The sequence below is a fragment of the Diceros bicornis genome, chromosome 23 (genome assembly GCF_020826845.1).
Source record: "Diceros bicornis minor isolate mBicDic1 chromosome 23, mDicBic1.mat.cur, whole genome shotgun sequence".
Taxonomy (NCBI): Eukaryota; Metazoa; Chordata; class Mammalia; order Perissodactyla; family Rhinocerotidae; genus Diceros; species Diceros bicornis.
In genome coordinates, this window is record NC_080762.1 from 9,784,557 (window position 1) to 9,802,650 (window position 18,094).

At 37.6% G+C, this 18,094-nt stretch overlaps 1 protein-coding gene across 1 annotated transcript in view; it reads left to right on the forward strand.

Moving 5' to 3' along the window:
• THEMIS (thymocyte selection associated) overlaps nucleotides 1-18,094 on the forward strand; it is a 185,513-nt gene that overhangs the window by 91,442 nt on the left and 75,977 nt on the right. Inside the window, exon 4 of the mRNA XM_058566324.1 lies at nucleotides 2,354-3,402. Within this exon, the coding sequence (XP_058422307.1) occupies nucleotides 2,354-3,402 (1,049 nt within the window). The remainder of the gene's footprint in view (nucleotides 1-2,353; nucleotides 3,403-18,094) is intronic.

An 18,094-nucleotide genomic window follows, 5' to 3' on the forward strand; every position in this document is an offset into this window, starting at 1 on the left:
GAGATTTCTGGACTGAACAAGGAAAATGGAGTCTCCAGTGACTGAGATGGAAAAAGCAAGAAATAGACTAGGTTTTGGTCAGAAAGATCAGAATTTCAGTTTGGGCCTGTTAATTTTGAGACATCTATTAAACATCCAAGCGGTCTTAAGTAGATATCTGCAGTGCAGGAGAATTATTTGGCTAGAGATATGCTTTGGGGAGTCATCAGCATACAGATGGTACTTAAAGACATGAGACTGACTGTGTAAGCTCACAGTGGGCGTGAATGTAGATAGAGAAAGGAAGAGAACCAAGATGCACTAAAAGGTGTGTGTGTGGGGAGAGTGGGTGGTGTGTAGACAGAAGAAAGCAACAAAGAAATTGAGAAGAATCATAAGTAAGATAAGAAGGAAATAAATGAGGAAAATGTAGCAAAGAGGAGAGTAAAATCTGCTCTGTCAAATGCTGCTGATACATCAAATAGGATGAGATAGGCTAGCACGCCTTCAGTGGATTTGGTACAGAAGTATTGAAGTGAGTCAGGAGTTGGATACATAAACATTTGACAGAGGTTCGATAGCCTGACCTGGCGGTTTTCTCTGGCAGAAATAAAGTTTAGCTAAGGTATTAAGACAATTCTCTCCCCATAGTACCCACTATGCCCCATATAGATTGGCATCTAGCCTGCATTAGAGTCCCTATGTTCTGATGGATCAACTTAGAACTCCCAGAAATTCCTTAATGGCATCTCTTCTACCAATGTCTAGCTGTTCCCTCGACTTGAGAAATGACGTGAGCCTCTGTCATGCTAGCTCTACAATTCTTAAACTTAGTTCCCTTTGAACCACGTAACCAAGATTTTAGAGTTTCTAAAATTACCTTGGGCTTCAGAGAATCCTGTGGCAACAATCTCAAAAGTCTGGATATATTAACTGTATAAAACAAACTGATACAGGTAAGAAGTGTTATTTGAGCCCCTCTCTTTTTTTTTTAATGAAGAATCTGTACAATTTTTACCGACTTTCAGCCTATAGACAAGCATTGATTTTTTCTTTTTTATATTCAAGACAATAAAATAATACTTTTTCATGCTGTGTCTTCAGGAACTCTGTTCCACAGCATGTACGAATAATATGACATAAATTATGGAGTTACAGTTTTCAGATGCTGCACAAACAGTTAATAATACAAAAAGTAATAATATAGGTAATGTTTTATAAGAAGAAATTCTGTTTTCTAAATCTTCCGAATCATTTCCTAAAGCATGCAAGGAGGAAAGAATATTGACAGAAGTGTGGCTGGAAATATTGGGAAACAATGGTGGATCATGAAAATGCTATAAAACATTAAGGGTTAGGAAACTGTCAAGAAAATATACACCATTATAAAATCCTATTAACATTAACATGTAACTTTATTTTTAAAGGTAAAACCATTTATAAGTATACTCTCTGGGGAATTACATGGAGAGGAGATCATTTCACGACAGTATTTTAAGTGTCTCTGTAGTCTCAAAGAAAGACTTCTGGGACGGTGGGATCTTGGAAAGAATATAGAGATTCATTAGTCCCCAGTGACACAATAAGCAGAGGGCACATCGGTAAGCAGCTGACCAGGATGCCTAGGGCTCCTGAGTGGCTCCTCTGACTGTGACCCATCCTCTGCCGCTCCTTTTCCAGGTACTAATGTAGCACCAGTGGAGAAAGGAAGAACTTTCACTTTGGAAAAAGATTGCATCTTGATATCCATTTCCATTTACCAGCATTAACTATCTTATAGCCCATGATTTTGCAATGTGGTTGTACCCACAGGATAAAATTTTGTATAAAGAATGTGTGTCTTGGGCCTTATGCAGGAAGGGTCTTATTTGAAGTACCAAAACTTTCTTCTAAGGTAATTTTACATATAATGTCTGGACCTCAAGAGCATGACTTAAAATGATATAATAAACCTCCTGGGAAAAAAATACGTACACATATACATTTACACACATGTACATATATTCCTGTATGTTATATGTGATAAAACTATAAAGAAAAACAAGGGGATGATTAACACTGGAATCAGGGGAATGGTTACCCTTAGGTTGTAGTGAGGAGGATGTGATTTGGGTGAAGTTCATAGGGCCCCACGGTACTGGTTAATGTCTATTTTTTAAGCTAAGCAGCAGGTTTATGGGTATTGATTTTATATACTATCTATTTCATTTTAAAATTTGAGAAAAGGAAAGTCACACATAAGAAATGTTATATCATCAGCATCTGAGTTTGTTTTTTTAAAATAAAATTTATCTCTGATGCCTGGAGAGAGTCTAATATTACCTCACTGCAACATTTTGTTGCACAAAATGTCATAATCTTTTTTTTTTTTCAGTCCGAAAGGATATAGTCCGCATCCTCCCCAGTTTAGATGTTGAAGTCAAAGACATTACTGACAGTTATGATGCCAGCTGGTTTCTTCAGCTGTTATCTACGCAAGACCTTTTTGAGATGACCAGCAAAGAGTTCCCCATAGTGGCTGAAATCATAGAAGCACCTCAAGGAAACCAGCTACCCAGAAACATTTTACAGCCGGGCAAAACCATTATGATCCACAAAAAGTACCAGGCATCAAGGATCTTAGCTTCAGAAATTAGAAGCAATTTTCCTAAAAGACACTTCTTGATCCCCACTAGCTATAAAGGCAAATTCAAGCGGCGACCTCGGGAGTTCCCAACCGCCTATGACCTAGAGATAGCGAAGAGTGACAAGGAGCCTCTCCACGTGGTGGCCACCAAAGCCTTTCATCCTCCTCACGATGAGCTGTCATCCGTATCTGTTGGAGATCAGTTTCTAGTACATCACTCGCAGACGACTGAAGTCCTCTGTGAGGGCGTCAAAAAAGTGGTGAACGTTCTGGCCTGTGAAAAAATCCTCGAGAAATCTTATGAGCCAGCACTGCTTCCTTTGTACATGGAAGGAGGTTTCGTTGAGGTGATTCATGATAAGAAACAGTACCAGATTTCTGAGCTCTGTGCGCAGTTCCACTTGCCCTTCAATGTGAAGGTATCTGTGAGAGATCTTTCCATTGAGGAAGACATTTTGGCTGCTACCCCAGGACTGCAGTTGGAGGAAGCTATCACAGACTCTTATCTACTCATAAGTGACTTTGCCAAGCCCAGGGAGTGCTGGGAAATTCCTGTAGGACGCTTGAATATGACTGTTCAGCTAGTTAGTAATTTGTCTAGGGATACAGGATCACTTCTAGTCAGGACTCTGGTCGAAGAGATCACTGAAGAACAATATTACATGATGCGGAGATATGAAAGCTCTTTCTTGCACCCCCCACCTCGCCCTCCCAAACATCCCTCAGTAGAGGAAACAAAGTTAACCCTGCTAAACTTAGCAGAAGAAGGGACAGTGGGTCTGCCTAAGTCTTCCAAGGTAAGGCCATGATTTTACCGTTGTTCCTCTGAAGTGTTTTTCTTGAGGAAGTTTATTTCAATCTCTTCCCAGCTTGTTTGTTTGCTTACTTTTCTCTCTTTCATGCCATATTTGAAATGAGCCTTTCCGATGCACAGTAGATGAATGAACATCAGCAGAGCATAAGCTGTCACGGCATTTTGTATTTTGATGCTTAACCAGTAGATGTGACAAGAAGTTTATATTGAATTAGAAATAGCAGGGATGACATTTGGATATGATGACCCAAATTGCTGTTTCAATGAGTTTTGGTAATTAGGAATATTTTAGAAGGTGCCTCAGAAGCAAATCTCTTTTATTTTGGAAGTGCTGTTCATTTTTTCTAGGTAGAGTTGTTTTAATACTTCATCCAGGAAATGAGCATACAATATATCCTTTCTTCTCCTGGGGGGTTACCAATACCATGCATCTATAACACGTCTTCGTTTTATTTTATGTGCAGAAAGATGTAAAAATATCTTGGCAGAACTGTGTGTGAGCATATGAGCATCTGCCCACATTCTGCCTATCTGAGAATTGTAATCTTCAACAGTTCTATGAAAAACAAAATCAATAAAATTGCAGACAGTATGAGATCATTACAGAATCAACAACTCCATAACCACTCTAAAGATTTTGGGAGGGGAGGAGTTGCAGCTTCCTTTTTACTTGAAGTCTTTGCCTCTTGAAAACCACCTGCCGAGGGCTTGGAAAGCACTTGTCCTTCCACAGTGGAGCGTAGGTCGTTTATCTGATTGGCAGTGGTTCTATGGGGCGTGGAAGGAGTGCATTCTGGCCCGACAGATGTCGTGATGGCAGCTTGGGGAAACAAAGCAATTAGTAAAACAAAGAGAGATGCTGTGTTTACTCTCCATATACAGGAATGATAGCAGCCTTAGGCTTCAAGTATGTGGGTGTGGAAATACTTTTAATTCTACATTTCAAAGATTGCTTTCTGATTGTATGCTGGGGAAATCCAGTAAGGATCTTCAAACTCATCTTCAAAGATAAAACTAGCAGAAATTTCCTTTCCAGAAAAACAATTTTGAAGGAGTCGTTTAAAATCAAACTGTTCCCAAATAATGTTGATTAGCGGGCTACTATTAATCTGGAGGGTGTCTGGCTTCTCCTGTTTACTATATTTTTATTACTGAGTTCAATGACGTGAGAGATGAAATGCTGTTTTCATTTTTAGTGGTAGGCAGAATAATATCCTATCCTCCCATCTCCACCCCATTACCCCTCCTGAGGTGTCCATGCCTCAACCTCCAGACTTGTATTGGATTTCTGACTTATAGAACTCTAGGATAATAAATTTGTGTTGTTTAAGGCACCAAGTTTATGTTACAGCAGCACTAGAAAGCTAATATAGGACAGAAAGTTGGGAGGGAGGAATAAGTAAAAACTTTAGATAGAGAAATCTATATTCAAATTAGGACTTGTTTTGTTGGCAAAGTAGCTTTTTTTTTTCTTTTTCCTTTTGATGAATTTATTAGCTCATGGAGAACCTAGGTGTACAGCTAAGCTTCAGAGACAATTGGAAGCAGGATCTTGAACACGGCCAGAGTGGCCCTTACTTTCCATCGCACATTTGTTTATTTTCACAGGCTAGCTTTATTCACACGAGGCACTCTACTGCTAGTAGTCCTGCGTCTCATACTTTCATCACTAGAGAAGAATATGAACTCTTTGTTTGGTTCCAATTTAAAAAGACAAGGACTTTGGATCTCATGCCCATCTCCTGGTTCAATAAACTCGTTGGCTGCTCCAACTACAGCCAATTGGTGGGGAAAGGAATAAGGACGGGCTGTCTCAAATAACGGAGATGCTGAAACAGCATGTGAAGATCTGGAGATACAAAAGAATAGATGTCCATTACAATCGGAAAGGAAGGAATCAAAAATCCCAAACTACCACGAAAGCATTCATAGAAAAAGATAGGTTAAACATTTTTTAAAATGCCCTTTGACAGAATGTCAGATGGAAATGATTTAAGTGTTTAACTAGGAGAGAAACTCACAAAACAACAATGTTATGTTTAGGCTACTGTTTTGGAAAAACCTCCAGTCCTCCTCCTGGGTTTCTTATTTTCTCTCACACTACCACCACACTCACAACACTTCTGACACTGGATGTGTGGGTTTTTTCCCTCACCAAGCAGTTTTGTGACACCAGTTGGGTGTCCAGCTCAGTTCTGACACTATCTACCTGAAGATGGTGTCAGATCCCACAGGTTAAGGGCTCAGTCCCACAAGACTGCCCCCCACTTCAGAAACCAATCACAAATAATAGGTCCCCAGATTGCCCATAACTTCTGTCTGACTTGGCTACAAATCAGAGGGTCCCATGAGACCCTCCTCAGGTTCAATTAATTTGCTAGAGTGGCTCACAGAACTCAGGGAAACACTTACTTACTTTTACCAGTTTATTAAAGGATATAATAAAGGATACAGTTGAGCAGCCAGATGAAGAGATACATAGGGCGATGTCTGGGAAGGTCCTGAGCTCAGGAGCTTCTGTCCCCTTGGAGTTGAGATGTGCCACTCTCCCAGTGTGTGGATGTGTTCTCTAACCTGGACGCTCCCTGAACCCCGTACTTTCGGGATTTTTATGGAGGCTTCTTCACATAGGCATCAATTATTAACTCTGTTTCCAGTCCCTCTCTCCTCTCTGGAGAATGAAGGAGGGGCTAAAAATTTCAAGCTTCTAATCGTCGCTTGGTCTTTCCTGTGACCAGCCCCCATCCAGGAAGTCTTCAGGAGCCCAACCAGAGTCACATCACTAGAACAAAGGATGCTCCTATCACCCAGGAAATTCCAAGAAATTTAGGAGCCCTGTGTCAGAAACTGGAGTCAAAGACCAAATATTAGAACGAAAGATACTCCTCGTGCTCTTATCTCTTAGAAAATTATAAGGGTTTCAGGAGCTCTGCGCCAGGAATCAGGGGCAGAAACCAATATATATATTTTCCATTATCTCACAGCTACTAAGGAAATCTTTAACTAAATTCATAAACGTAGGATTCCAGATCAGCTTAATAATTCCTAACTGCTTGTTCACTGGACCTCATGTGGTTTCTTGTGTCTAGTTCTGAGGCTCACTGCTAAAGAGTATTGATTAATTGAAGTTTTTTAAGATGTTAAGAGTTGTTTATTAAGATGTTAAAAGGTCCAGGAACCATTTTCATCTGAGGTTGAGGGAACTGAGTGGTAGTCTAAACTTGAACGACTTGGTAGTAGATGATATTAGTTATTTTATACATTTAAAGAGCTACTCGTGGCAAAGAGTACATTCTTATTTTCCATTACAACATTGGTGGAGAGTCAAAGGGAGAACAATTTTGGTGTAATATATTGGAACAGATTTCTTGTCTCCGAAAAGATTATAGCAGAAGCTAGGAAATGCTAGGTCAGTGATGTTGTCAGGAGATTCCTGCTTGGTTGAAAGTTTATCAGTCAGTTGAGAAGGGGCTATGATTTTTTGTTTATGATTAGTTCCATCAATTCTACTGTGGTAGATAAAGAATTATATTTTCTTTGAAATCACTTCAAAAATTTCAGAGGACGCTATAATTTACCAATGTTCAGACCTACTGACCTCTTCATTTTCAACAATTTTTCTCACCGTGAAGATAGGAATCCACTTAGTGGATCATTTTTGGAATATAAACAGAAACTGTCAGTTTCTGCATAATCTACTCAAAAGTCTTACAACTAACTATTTCTTATTATCACAATGCCATCTTTTCATATATTTCTTTTATGTTTCTTCTAACATCTACATTAAAGCTCTTTTCTCTATGTATGCTTTTGAAGTGATTAAATAGAACATTTTTTAATACTCTACAGGCAGGAAGCAGCCATTGAAAACAAGCCTCTAAGATTTTAGATTGTATGTGGGATATTGCTTTAAATTCAGAGAACAATTTGTAAGGGTTATTCAGAGTTTAAATGTTCAAACGCACTTAACTCATTAAAATACCAGATTACTTATGTAGAGAAGAGTATCAGATGCTTCATTATATGAGTTTACTTTTGCCTTCCCAGCAGGTCATTAGCTTTACTAGATCATTTCTTGAACTGTTAAATAACAGGACGGATTATGGGCTGTCTAAGAGTAAGAAACTAAATGTATTCAGTATTAGCCAAATTTACTTGTAGCAAGTATCCGTTGTCAGTTATCAACCCTACAAGTTCATCTAAGGAATTTAGAAATTAAGAATATACGAGGACAGGTTATAGGAACTAGGATAAGTAGAATTGTTTTCCAGGGTAAGATTGTCAGCCGTTCTCTGGCTTTAGCAGTACCTAAATAGGAAAAAAAAACAATTGTAGTAGAAATTTGAGAATTGTAATGTGGGTATGAGCAGGGGCAGGTGGGGGGGAGATGGATATCAACAGAGATGACAGCATATCTCAAGGCCTATGAAGTTTTACATTGAAAGATTTTATTGTTGTTTTTAAAATGTGATCGTTAGTTAACTGTTTGGGAGAATAATATATGGGGTCTCAACAAAGGGATGAGAATATACCAAATCACCCCTCAAAATTCCTTTTAGGCTTATGACAATGTAGAAATAGTATCTTTTAAAATTTGTGCATTCTGATTCTTAATCAGATGAAAACAATATTGCAAAAGGACTAAATCAATGAGGCTGGGCCTAAAATTGTGTTCTAGCTAGGAATGTTGTGGGGTGGACTTGCCTTCCTAGATGGTTAGTTTCTGTGTCAGAAGCAGTTTCAGAGAGTTTGAAAGAATATATGCTCACTGGGGTTTTTGCCTGTCACGGATATATATGGCTATGACTTCTGAGTGCCACACAGGAGGAATGTAACTTCTGTATTCTGATGAAAGAGCCTATAACCAGATAGAAAAACAAACCTTTGCTTGAAAGATGAGATATTCCGCTCCTTCTGAGACTGCAACTGGGACCAGAAATCTTGCACTTCACTAACTCTGTTTGACCATTTAATGCCCAAGTGTCCACTTTGCTGCCGGAATTTCTAGATTTCTGTTGGACGAGAACACCCACAGGAGACATTAAGGCAAAGAGAAAGGGAGGCAGTAATGGCAAGGTACTGTGAATTGAGCAGAAAACAAACCCTGTACCAGAAGGATAGTGAGGGCTGAAAAAGACAGAAGGAGAGCACTGGTTTTTGGGAAGTGAGGAGAGAACACGTCAGCAGCTGCTGCTGCCGAGTGCAAAGGCTCGCCTCTGATCTGGTGTGACAGTTAGAGTGGCTGAAAAGTGTTAAAGAAACCCACGCTCCTGGGCTAAATCCTGATCTTTAGAGAAGAGTATTACAGCCCTGCGTGTGCCGTCTACAGGATTTGGTCACAAACGGTGTGATCTGTTCCTGTTTTGTTGTAAAAGCATTAAGCCTGTTTGGATTTGTAACCCACTCAGCTTCTGAAGACTGTTGTCTCTCTGCTCTTGGCGTGTCCTCTTGGTCTAGCATAGAAGCTCTAAGTCTGTTTTCCTGTGAACAGGGAAAATTAATATTTTAGCAATTTTCAAAGACCGTAGGCAATGAAGGTGGATCATGGACATACTTAAAAAATTGGGATTTTAAGTCTGGATAATAAAAATAAAGGGAACTTGTGATCTTCCCTTCAAAAGTTGACAGATTTTAACTTCGAGATACAATTTTAGCATATTTTTGGCTGATATTTGAGCTGTTCTTAGGGCAAGACACATATGGATGAATACATCATGGTTTTTGAGTTGCCTGAGGTTTATAGTTTAGTAAGCGGCATGAGCCTGTAAACAGGCAGCTATAGCAGGAGGAGGTGAAAAAGATGGGAGGAGAGGGCAAGGGATGATTAAAGGAAGTGCTGAGTTTAAAATTAGCCAAACTCGAGTTCCAACAGAAACCTTGCAGGTAGAAGTGTGCACAGTGGGAAGTGCAGAATATTTATAAGTTCTTTTTGTGCTCCTGGAGAACAGTCAGAATTTTTAAAGTTTTACTGTAGGCCTGACATGTACTACATTAATACATTCTGAAGAATGGTTTACATGAGTCTTAAATGAAAAAGAATTAGGTAAAGTAAGGCATTAGGAAACATTGCCTGATTTTAAGAGAATTTCAACCAAAAAATGAACAAGTTCATTTATAATAAAATATTCATTTTCTCTACAGAGTTTCTGTCCAAAGAACTTTGTTTCCATTATGGGATGATTAAGTATACTCTTACTTGGAAATTCTTGAATGAACCAAAATTTTGGCCCTCTCTGAGCCTTTTACCAACCAAGAATGTTCTCACTGGGGGAGTGGGGAATACCTGATGAAAAAATTAATTAATACTGTTCCTCGCCTCCCTCTCCCATCTGTGGAGTCAGAACTAAAATGTCACCAAATATATGATTATCGTATTTTCAGTGTTAATAAGTATTACTTTTTAGCTCCAAAAAATGTGAATTTTAAAAAAAATATTCATTTTACCAATGGATTGGCAAAACAATTGAATGAAATTTGGAGCAAATCATTTCACATTAGATTTCTGGTTTTTACAAAGGTTAGAATGGTTTTCGTTTTCTTAAATGTCCATAACCTGGAAATTTCTGTTTAGAAACGACCAGCTATAACAGGAGAATTGGCAGTTTGGTATGTTCAGTGCACAGTATGTATAAAGTGAGGGCATTTGAATTGCCAATTTCTTATCTTAGTGCCTAGAATCGTTGAGTTGAGTGTGGGCTCGCTAGATATTTAAGTTCTGCTCTTTGAGCTCACTACCTTCAGTTTTGTTTTTTAAATTAAAAAATTATTTGGAGAAATCTAGAAGAGGTAAGTTCTAACTTGGCTTTGCAGTTTCCAATACTGATTTATCCATTACTATATTTATCAGTTCTGAATTTATTTTAGAGTAAAAACCTTGCCTAGAAATAAATTGATAGGATATAACCTATATACTTGAGCAAATAAGTTTTGCTATAGCTCCCCAGTTTCTTGCAAGTCAACCATTACTTTTAATCTGTTGGTGGTGTTTTCATGGATGTCAGACCTACATAAATGAAAACATTTATGCTTTGCTTCCCAAGTCAAATTTCCTGGGTAAATGTTAAGATAGAAAATGAGTATAAGATGGCTAGGAAAGAATGCATAAGGATACGCTTCCAAAAATCAGTATTGTTTTTTCAAATTTTGAAAAGTAGAAAACTTAAGAAGAAAAAGGTTCATATGAAAAATAGAAGAGAGCAGTAAATGAAAATGAACTTTGAATTTAAGAGATCAAAGGGTCCATAAAGACTCTAAAAATTTGTAGAGAAAGAAATGATTCATACAAATGCATTAGCCAACATTTTATAGCACTGAACTCTTCATATAGTACTTCATGTAGAATCTAACTTCAGTGTGATCACATCTTAGAAAGCATCTACCCGGTACTTAACTATCAAGATACACTTCTAGGGGGCCAGCCCCATGGCGTGGTGGTTGAGTACACGTGCTCTGCTGCTGGTGGCCTGGGTTTGGATCCCGGGCGTGCACTGATGCATCTCGCTCGTCAGGCCATGCTGTGGCGGTGTCCCATGTAAAGTGGAGGAAGGTGGGCACAGATGTTGGCCCGGGGCCAGTCTTCCTCAGCAAAAAAAGAGGAAGATTGTCATGGATGTTGGCTCAGGGCTGATCTTCCTCACCAAAAAAAAAAAAAAAAAAGAGGATACACTTTTAATAGAACAACTTGCTTTTAGCTATTTTGTAAGATATGCTGTTGTTTAAGACGTATACCATGAACGAATCACATAGTTAATTTTAAATTTGATGAGGAGAGAAAAAAAATTAAAGGAAATCCTATAAAATCAGAAGGCCATGACTACAAAATGAACTGAACAAGAATAAATTTATGTATCAAAGACCACAAGAACCGTATAATAAATCTATTCTTATTTATGCAGACACAGAATTGAAAAGGGATGATTGTAAGATTATGCTGTTACACAATACATAAAAAGCGAGAAATACCTGCTCTCCTAGTATAAGAGATAAGAACGTAATTTTAACTTGTAACGTTATGCTTATTTAGATCACTACACTTTATATACCGTTTGTCCTTAATGGAAGTTAGTTGTTGTTTGCAAATGCTTTCCAAATCGTAACTAATGTTAAAAAAGTACACAGTTACCGGTTGTGAAATAGGGTAAAACTTCAAGTCATATGAGGTGTGTACTCTCAATTGTTATCCAAGGATGGGAATTGCCCTCCTCAAGTTATTTTTCTCACCATTGTCTCTAGTTGTAGTTTCTCCCCTGAGCTGTAATCATTTCAACATTTTCTATTCATTCTAGATTCTTCTCCAGCCAAATTCTCTCTCACAGGATTGTCAGGCATCCTGTGTTCAATAAAATATTGTAAGGTCTTTGATCCAGACTGGTCTCAGACTTCTGTAATTAAAAAACCATCTGCAGATTACTGAGCCCTTCCTCTGTGGCTGGCGTTATGCTAGGTGCTTAAGTGTATTATTATCTTATTTAATCTTTCACAGAGCTTCATGAAATGGGCACTATTATTATCCCTATTTCGCAGACAAGGTAATTGAGGCAGAGAGGTATGTAATGTGTCCTTGTTACTAGTAATGTCCAGGTTGCCAAATTTTATGGTCAATCCTCAGTCCTCATACTATTTGAATACTGAGTGGTAAATGGCACAGTTGAACAAGCCTACTATTTGAAATCCTTTCTTTGTCTTCTGGAACATCATGTCCTCCTGGTTTCCTTATGCTGCAGTGGTTGAATTTTCTCTTGAATTTTTTGCTAGTTCTACCTTAACTGTAAATGTTCGAGTGCTTTAGAGCTTAATCCTCAATCTCTTCTCTATCTGTGTTCACTTTCTAAGTTCCTGTCCACTCACAAATTCCTCATTTTATATGTATAAAATGGCTCTTAGTGGAATTAGTTATGTATATGGATTCATTAAGGAAAGCAACCGGAAATTATCTCATATCTTTCTTTTAAAATGTATTTAAATGTGCTTAAAATCTATCATCTTTTAAGGAAAGTTCAGTGGTTGAGAGATGCCAGCCTGTAACACTGTGTCTGGTCTACAGTAGTTACAAAGTCTTCCACTGCACCCCTGGAAGATGTCAGAGGTCAGGGAAGCCATCAGGTGAGGAAAGGCACTTCCTTCTGACACATTATTCTTGTAAATGTAGGTTTATCATGCTGGGGATTTTTCTTTCCTGATTCAGTGATTAGAAAAAGCTGGAGAATACCTTGAATTATCGGAGAGTTGTTAGAATTTAATGGAAGACCTAAGGCCATTCCTGGCATCAGCAGAAAACTCTTTAGTAACAATTCAGGTTTAGGTGAAATAAACTTCAGGAGCTAGAACTAAGACTAGGACTAGGACTAGTAATTTTAGAATTTCACATCAAGTAGGTGATAACACAACATCCAGAGAAAATACGAAGCCTTTTCTTCATTGGGAGATATGGACCTGTAAAAAGAATAAGGCTAATAAGGATTAATATGTTAAGGAGCTCAGAATAATAGACACATGCTTAATAAGCCAAGAAAAATTTGAAGTATGTTACTGCTACATAGAGGAAAAATAGAACTATATAGTTGCATTAAAAGATTGAGGAGAAAGATTTAAAAATCTATTGGTTTGCATTTCTTTAAAATTACTCTGTACATTGTATTTGAAATGCTTTTAAATCATTTATATCTATAATTATTTTAGAATGATAAAACAATGATTATTATTATAATTGTTTACCCCTATTTTAGTTTCATAGATATAAAGGCTTAATTATATGTTATTTGCTGTGATAAGCACTGGAGACACATTAGGTGAATGAAATACAGTATTTATGCTCAGGGGACTTCCTGTCTAACGGATTAGAAACCGGGAAGCAGACAATTACAGTAAGGAAACTGGAGAAGAGAGTGCGATTAGAGGTAGGGTACAGGAATTTTGGAGACAACTTATTAAGACCTCCTTTGAAATTTGAGATTGAACTCAGAAAAAGATATTCAGATGTTGAGGTTGAAATAGGTAAGTTTAGACAAGTAGAATTAGTAAGATATGGAGGGATGTTTAGTGTGATCCAGCCAGAAGGAACATCATGTGTTGGTGACAGTGTGTAGGCATAACTCTACCAGGATCTGGGAGAGGTTTATAATGGCTGTAGTATAGAGTAATAATACAAGGGTGGGAGAGCAGAGAAGGTCAGATCAGGAAAGATGTGGCTTTACCAAGTTTCTTAGCTCAGGGTTCACTTCTTCATCATTGTGTTACAGGTGGACAATGAGACTTCCTCAGTATTAACTTATTAGGTTTCCTGCCACACCATGTTCTCCCAATGGTCTGAACTCAGTCTTCACGTTACTTGACCTTTCCTTTACCTGGTTCAGCCATCAGGTGATTACATGATTGTGGACCCCTCTCTTCTTGGCTAATTTCCTAAGGATTGCTACTATTTCTCGGGGACCCTTCCCACCATCTCGTATCTTTCCTCCTTTTAGTCATTTCTTCCTTTCTTTTTATTTTCCCAAGAGGTAGCTTTTGTCCTGTCACTTTCACCTCTTCTCTGACAATAATCCCTGGTGCCCTATTAAACCCACAGATAGAACTTTAGCACCTGAAACAAACTGGTTCCCATTTCTCCTTATCCTCCTTGGACTTTCTACAGAGGCTATTGTATGGTTTCCAGCAGAGAAATAACAATAAAATTTCTATTTTAAATACAAAACATCTAGAAAAGGCAATTTTATAGAGACAGAGAAGAGATAAGTGGTTGCCTAGAGTGGTGGGTTGGAGTGGGGGTGAATCACAAACAGGCATGGGGGATGTTGTAAAAGTTCTAAAACTGGATGGTGACAATGGTTATACAACTCTATAAATTTATTAAATTCATTGAATCGTACACTTACAATGGGGAAAACATCAATTATACCTCAATAAAGCTATTAAAATGTGTATTTTAGAAAATCACTCTAATTATAGAGCAGATAATAGATTCAAATAGAAACAGGGAGACCAATTAGAAAGCTAAAGTACTAATATAAGAGAGAGAAGATGACTGCCTCCATGACTGGAAGAGAAATACTCAAGAGGATTTTAGGAGATGGTATGTGTAGGATGTGCGATTGATGAAATGAAGAGAATAAGAAAGACAAAATGTAAGGAAAATATCCAAATTTCTGACATAGACGTCAGAATGGATGGTGGTGAAATTCATTAACTCAGGAGCACAGGACGTAGATGGAAGGATGGTTTTGCAGGGGCAAGGCAAGAGTTTAGTTGAAAGCATGCTCAGTTTGAAATGTCTGTAAGATGTCTGGGCTCAGATGTCGAGTGTGAAGTTAACGATGGTCTGTAGTTCGGGAAAGAATTCCAAGCTGAAGATGATTCAAGTGACAGCAGAAATAAATGGTAAAGAAGTTCTGCGAGAAGATGAAATGAAGCTGGAGAGTGTGTCGCTCCTGAGAAAAAAAAGATGGGCTTTGTGAGGAATTCCAAAATACCAGGGACAAAAGAAGTACAGAAAAAACCCTAAAAACAAGCAACTGGATGAGCTTTATGAACTAAATGCTTACAGCGAATCAGTCCCTATTCTAAGCTTTTTACACGTATAGACTCATTTAATCCTCACAAAAACCCAATGAAGTTAGTCCCCAAATTATTATCCAGATTCTATAGGTGATTAAGGCTCATCAACTTTGGGTAACTTTCCAAGACCAAAAGTCTGGATTATTGCTCTTTGGGTAGAAATAATGAGCAATAGTTTAAGAGACTCATTACCATGGAGAATATTTATGATGTTAGAATTAAAATTCAAACTATGGTTGATTGATGCCTATTTTTTTTTTCATTACAAAAAATTGTGGAAATCATCAACATAGTTAATTTATAAGTAACTTAAATCTTCATGGAACTATAGAAACTGTAGCAGAAACTATCTGAAACAGCATCCTCTGTTAGAGACTCACACTGATGGAGGCTCCTTCTTCTGGAATACGACTAGTTGTCATTGTATGAGTAAGGGAAGGTAGAGAATCATGAATTGAGAAGAATGCACTGAGGAAAGATCTCTATCTCTAGCTCTATCCACTGCACTTATTTAATTGGCCAGAGGAAAATTATAATCTTTATGTCTATTTTGGGGTGAGAAAGCATAACCTTCCATTATGCCTTGAAGTAGAGGAAAACTGGAACAAGACAATAATCCTTCTTCTGTATTTCTTATCTTTGCAGATGTGACAACCATCTACTGAGTAACCTAAACCAGACATGTAGGAACGATCCTTCCTTTTTTCCCCCTCTTCCCATTTATCTATAAAATTCTGTAGAAGTAGATTCCACTTCTTTAATATGTCTTGAATGTACACCTCCCTACTTCAGGTCTTCATCATTTCTCCTCTGGATTATTGAGAGCATCTCCTAACTAATCTTTTTATTTCTGGTCACACTATATTCAAATTTATTACCCACATCACTGACATATTGATCATTCTAAAAGGAAAAATCTTACCACGTAACTCTCTTGCTAAAAATCCTTTTTGGCTTTCCTTTTAATTTTTTAACGTCTGTCTTTTATTTATTTTTCAAACCTAACTTTTCTCCATACCATGCCTTACATTATACTTCAGCCATACTAAATTTGCAGTTTGCAATGACTTTATTCTCTCCTGAGTTCCCAATCTTTCCAAATTTTTATTTATTTTCAACAACCATTTATTGGGGACTTACTAAATTCTAAATAACTAAATAATTCTCATTAAATCCTTTCAGTGTCCCTATGAGTGTTATTATTATTCCCAATTTATAGACAAGAAAACAGAGTCTCAGAGAGTAATTACCCAAGGAAAGAGAGCTACCAGTAAGTGTTAGAGCTAGAATTCTAAACCATCCTTTATCCTTCATCTCTAAACTACTCTGTTGTTACCTGTTCTAAGGAAATTTCCTTGGCGCTCCGTACCTCCCGTACACTTGCTCACACGTCTGTGTTTGGGGCTCCTCATGTGGGTTTTCATAACAGGTCTTATGAACTGCTGTCATAGAACTTACTGTAAAATGTTATGATGGCTCTTTCACTCATCTGTCATACTAATTAGACTCTGTGCTTCTTTAGGCCTGGGATTATATAACTGTGATTGCTTCCTTGGTGTTGTATTAAAGTTCCTGGTACAGAGCAATCACTCAATAAATGTCTGTGGGAAGAAGGAAGGAATTTTATTGTATTTTATTTTTCTCTAAGTAAATTCCTTTGCAGTCCATATATTTAAAAAACTCTGAAAATCTGTCACATCTTGGGGTATTTTCAGACTGCTGATTCTTAATACTCCTGCGTGGAAGTGTTAAATTTTCGTGCAGCCAAATTTGTTAGCCTTTTCGTTTGTGCTTGCTTTCAATGCTTTTAAATTTATCCCCATTCCAATGATCTAATACATGTTCATCAATTCTATTTACTTCTAATTTTTTTAGAATTTGGTTTCATATATATATTTAATACAGATACATACATATATGTATGAATGCATATATATGTACATGTATGTGTGTTTGTACATATTATATATATGTATTATACACTGTTGAACCCATCTGATTTTTATTATGAAGGTGATTCCAAAATATCTCAATACCATTTATTAAGTAATTCTTCCCAATTTTATGATGCTTTCTTTATCATGTAATGAATTTCTTTATATAAAATTCTGTTTCTGGGTTATTCATTCTTTTTCAGTGATCTTTTGTTTTATTTTTTAAGTGGGTTCACATTTTTAAAATGAGATCCATTATTATGCTTTTTAAAAGGTTTTAAGTGAAAGGCATGCTATTTTAGGAAATAGAGAAAACAAAAGAAGAAAATGAAATCACCAGTAATCATCACATTAATATTTTGTTCTATAAATATTATATTTTCATTATTCATTAACATACAGATCCAGATACACATACATATATGATTCTGTATTTATCTGTGTCTGTGATAAAGTGATGCATGGACATATATGCATACGTATACATGTGTGTAGTCTAACAGACTGTTACATTTGACTCTTTGCCCTGGAATTATTCCAGAGACCCCAAATCTTAGAAGTAAAGGTGAGCCCATGAACCTCCACCTTTTAAAGTGAGTTGCTAGACTATCCATGCAGGGCTTGGAAGATGAAGGGTTTACAATCAGTGTCTAGTCTCACATCTTGGAAGCCAGGAGCAAATGTTCTTTAAGTGCTGGGGCATTTCTCTTCATCTCAGGTCAAGAAAGAGAAAGGTTAAGAAGTTAGCAAGGTGAGGAAAGAAGATTTGTTTTGCAAAGAGTTAACCATATCTTGTGAATTTTTTATCCTGAACATTATGGGTAAAGGAAGTTGGGTTTTTCTCCGCCACCTCAAGTTATGTGATGGAGTCTTCAGGTGATCCATTTGGGGGCTTTGTCCTTGGGCTGTGGGAGTTTGAGGAAAACAGGAACTGGCCCATATCTACAAAATCTAAAGGTAAGATGCTGTGACTGGAGATTCCCCCCTCCTGGGATAAGTGATATTGAGAGTAAACTGCACTTCCATCAATGGCAGAGCAAATATGTGGGTTCTCTGGAGACAAGATATGAACTTGGGAGAAAGGAAGGGACCTTGACCGATGGATGTATTTCCTGAAGTCCAGGAGCTGAGGGTGATAGTTGTAAGTGGCTAGCCTTAAGCAGGGAAGCTACAGTGTGGTTCCCAATTGGG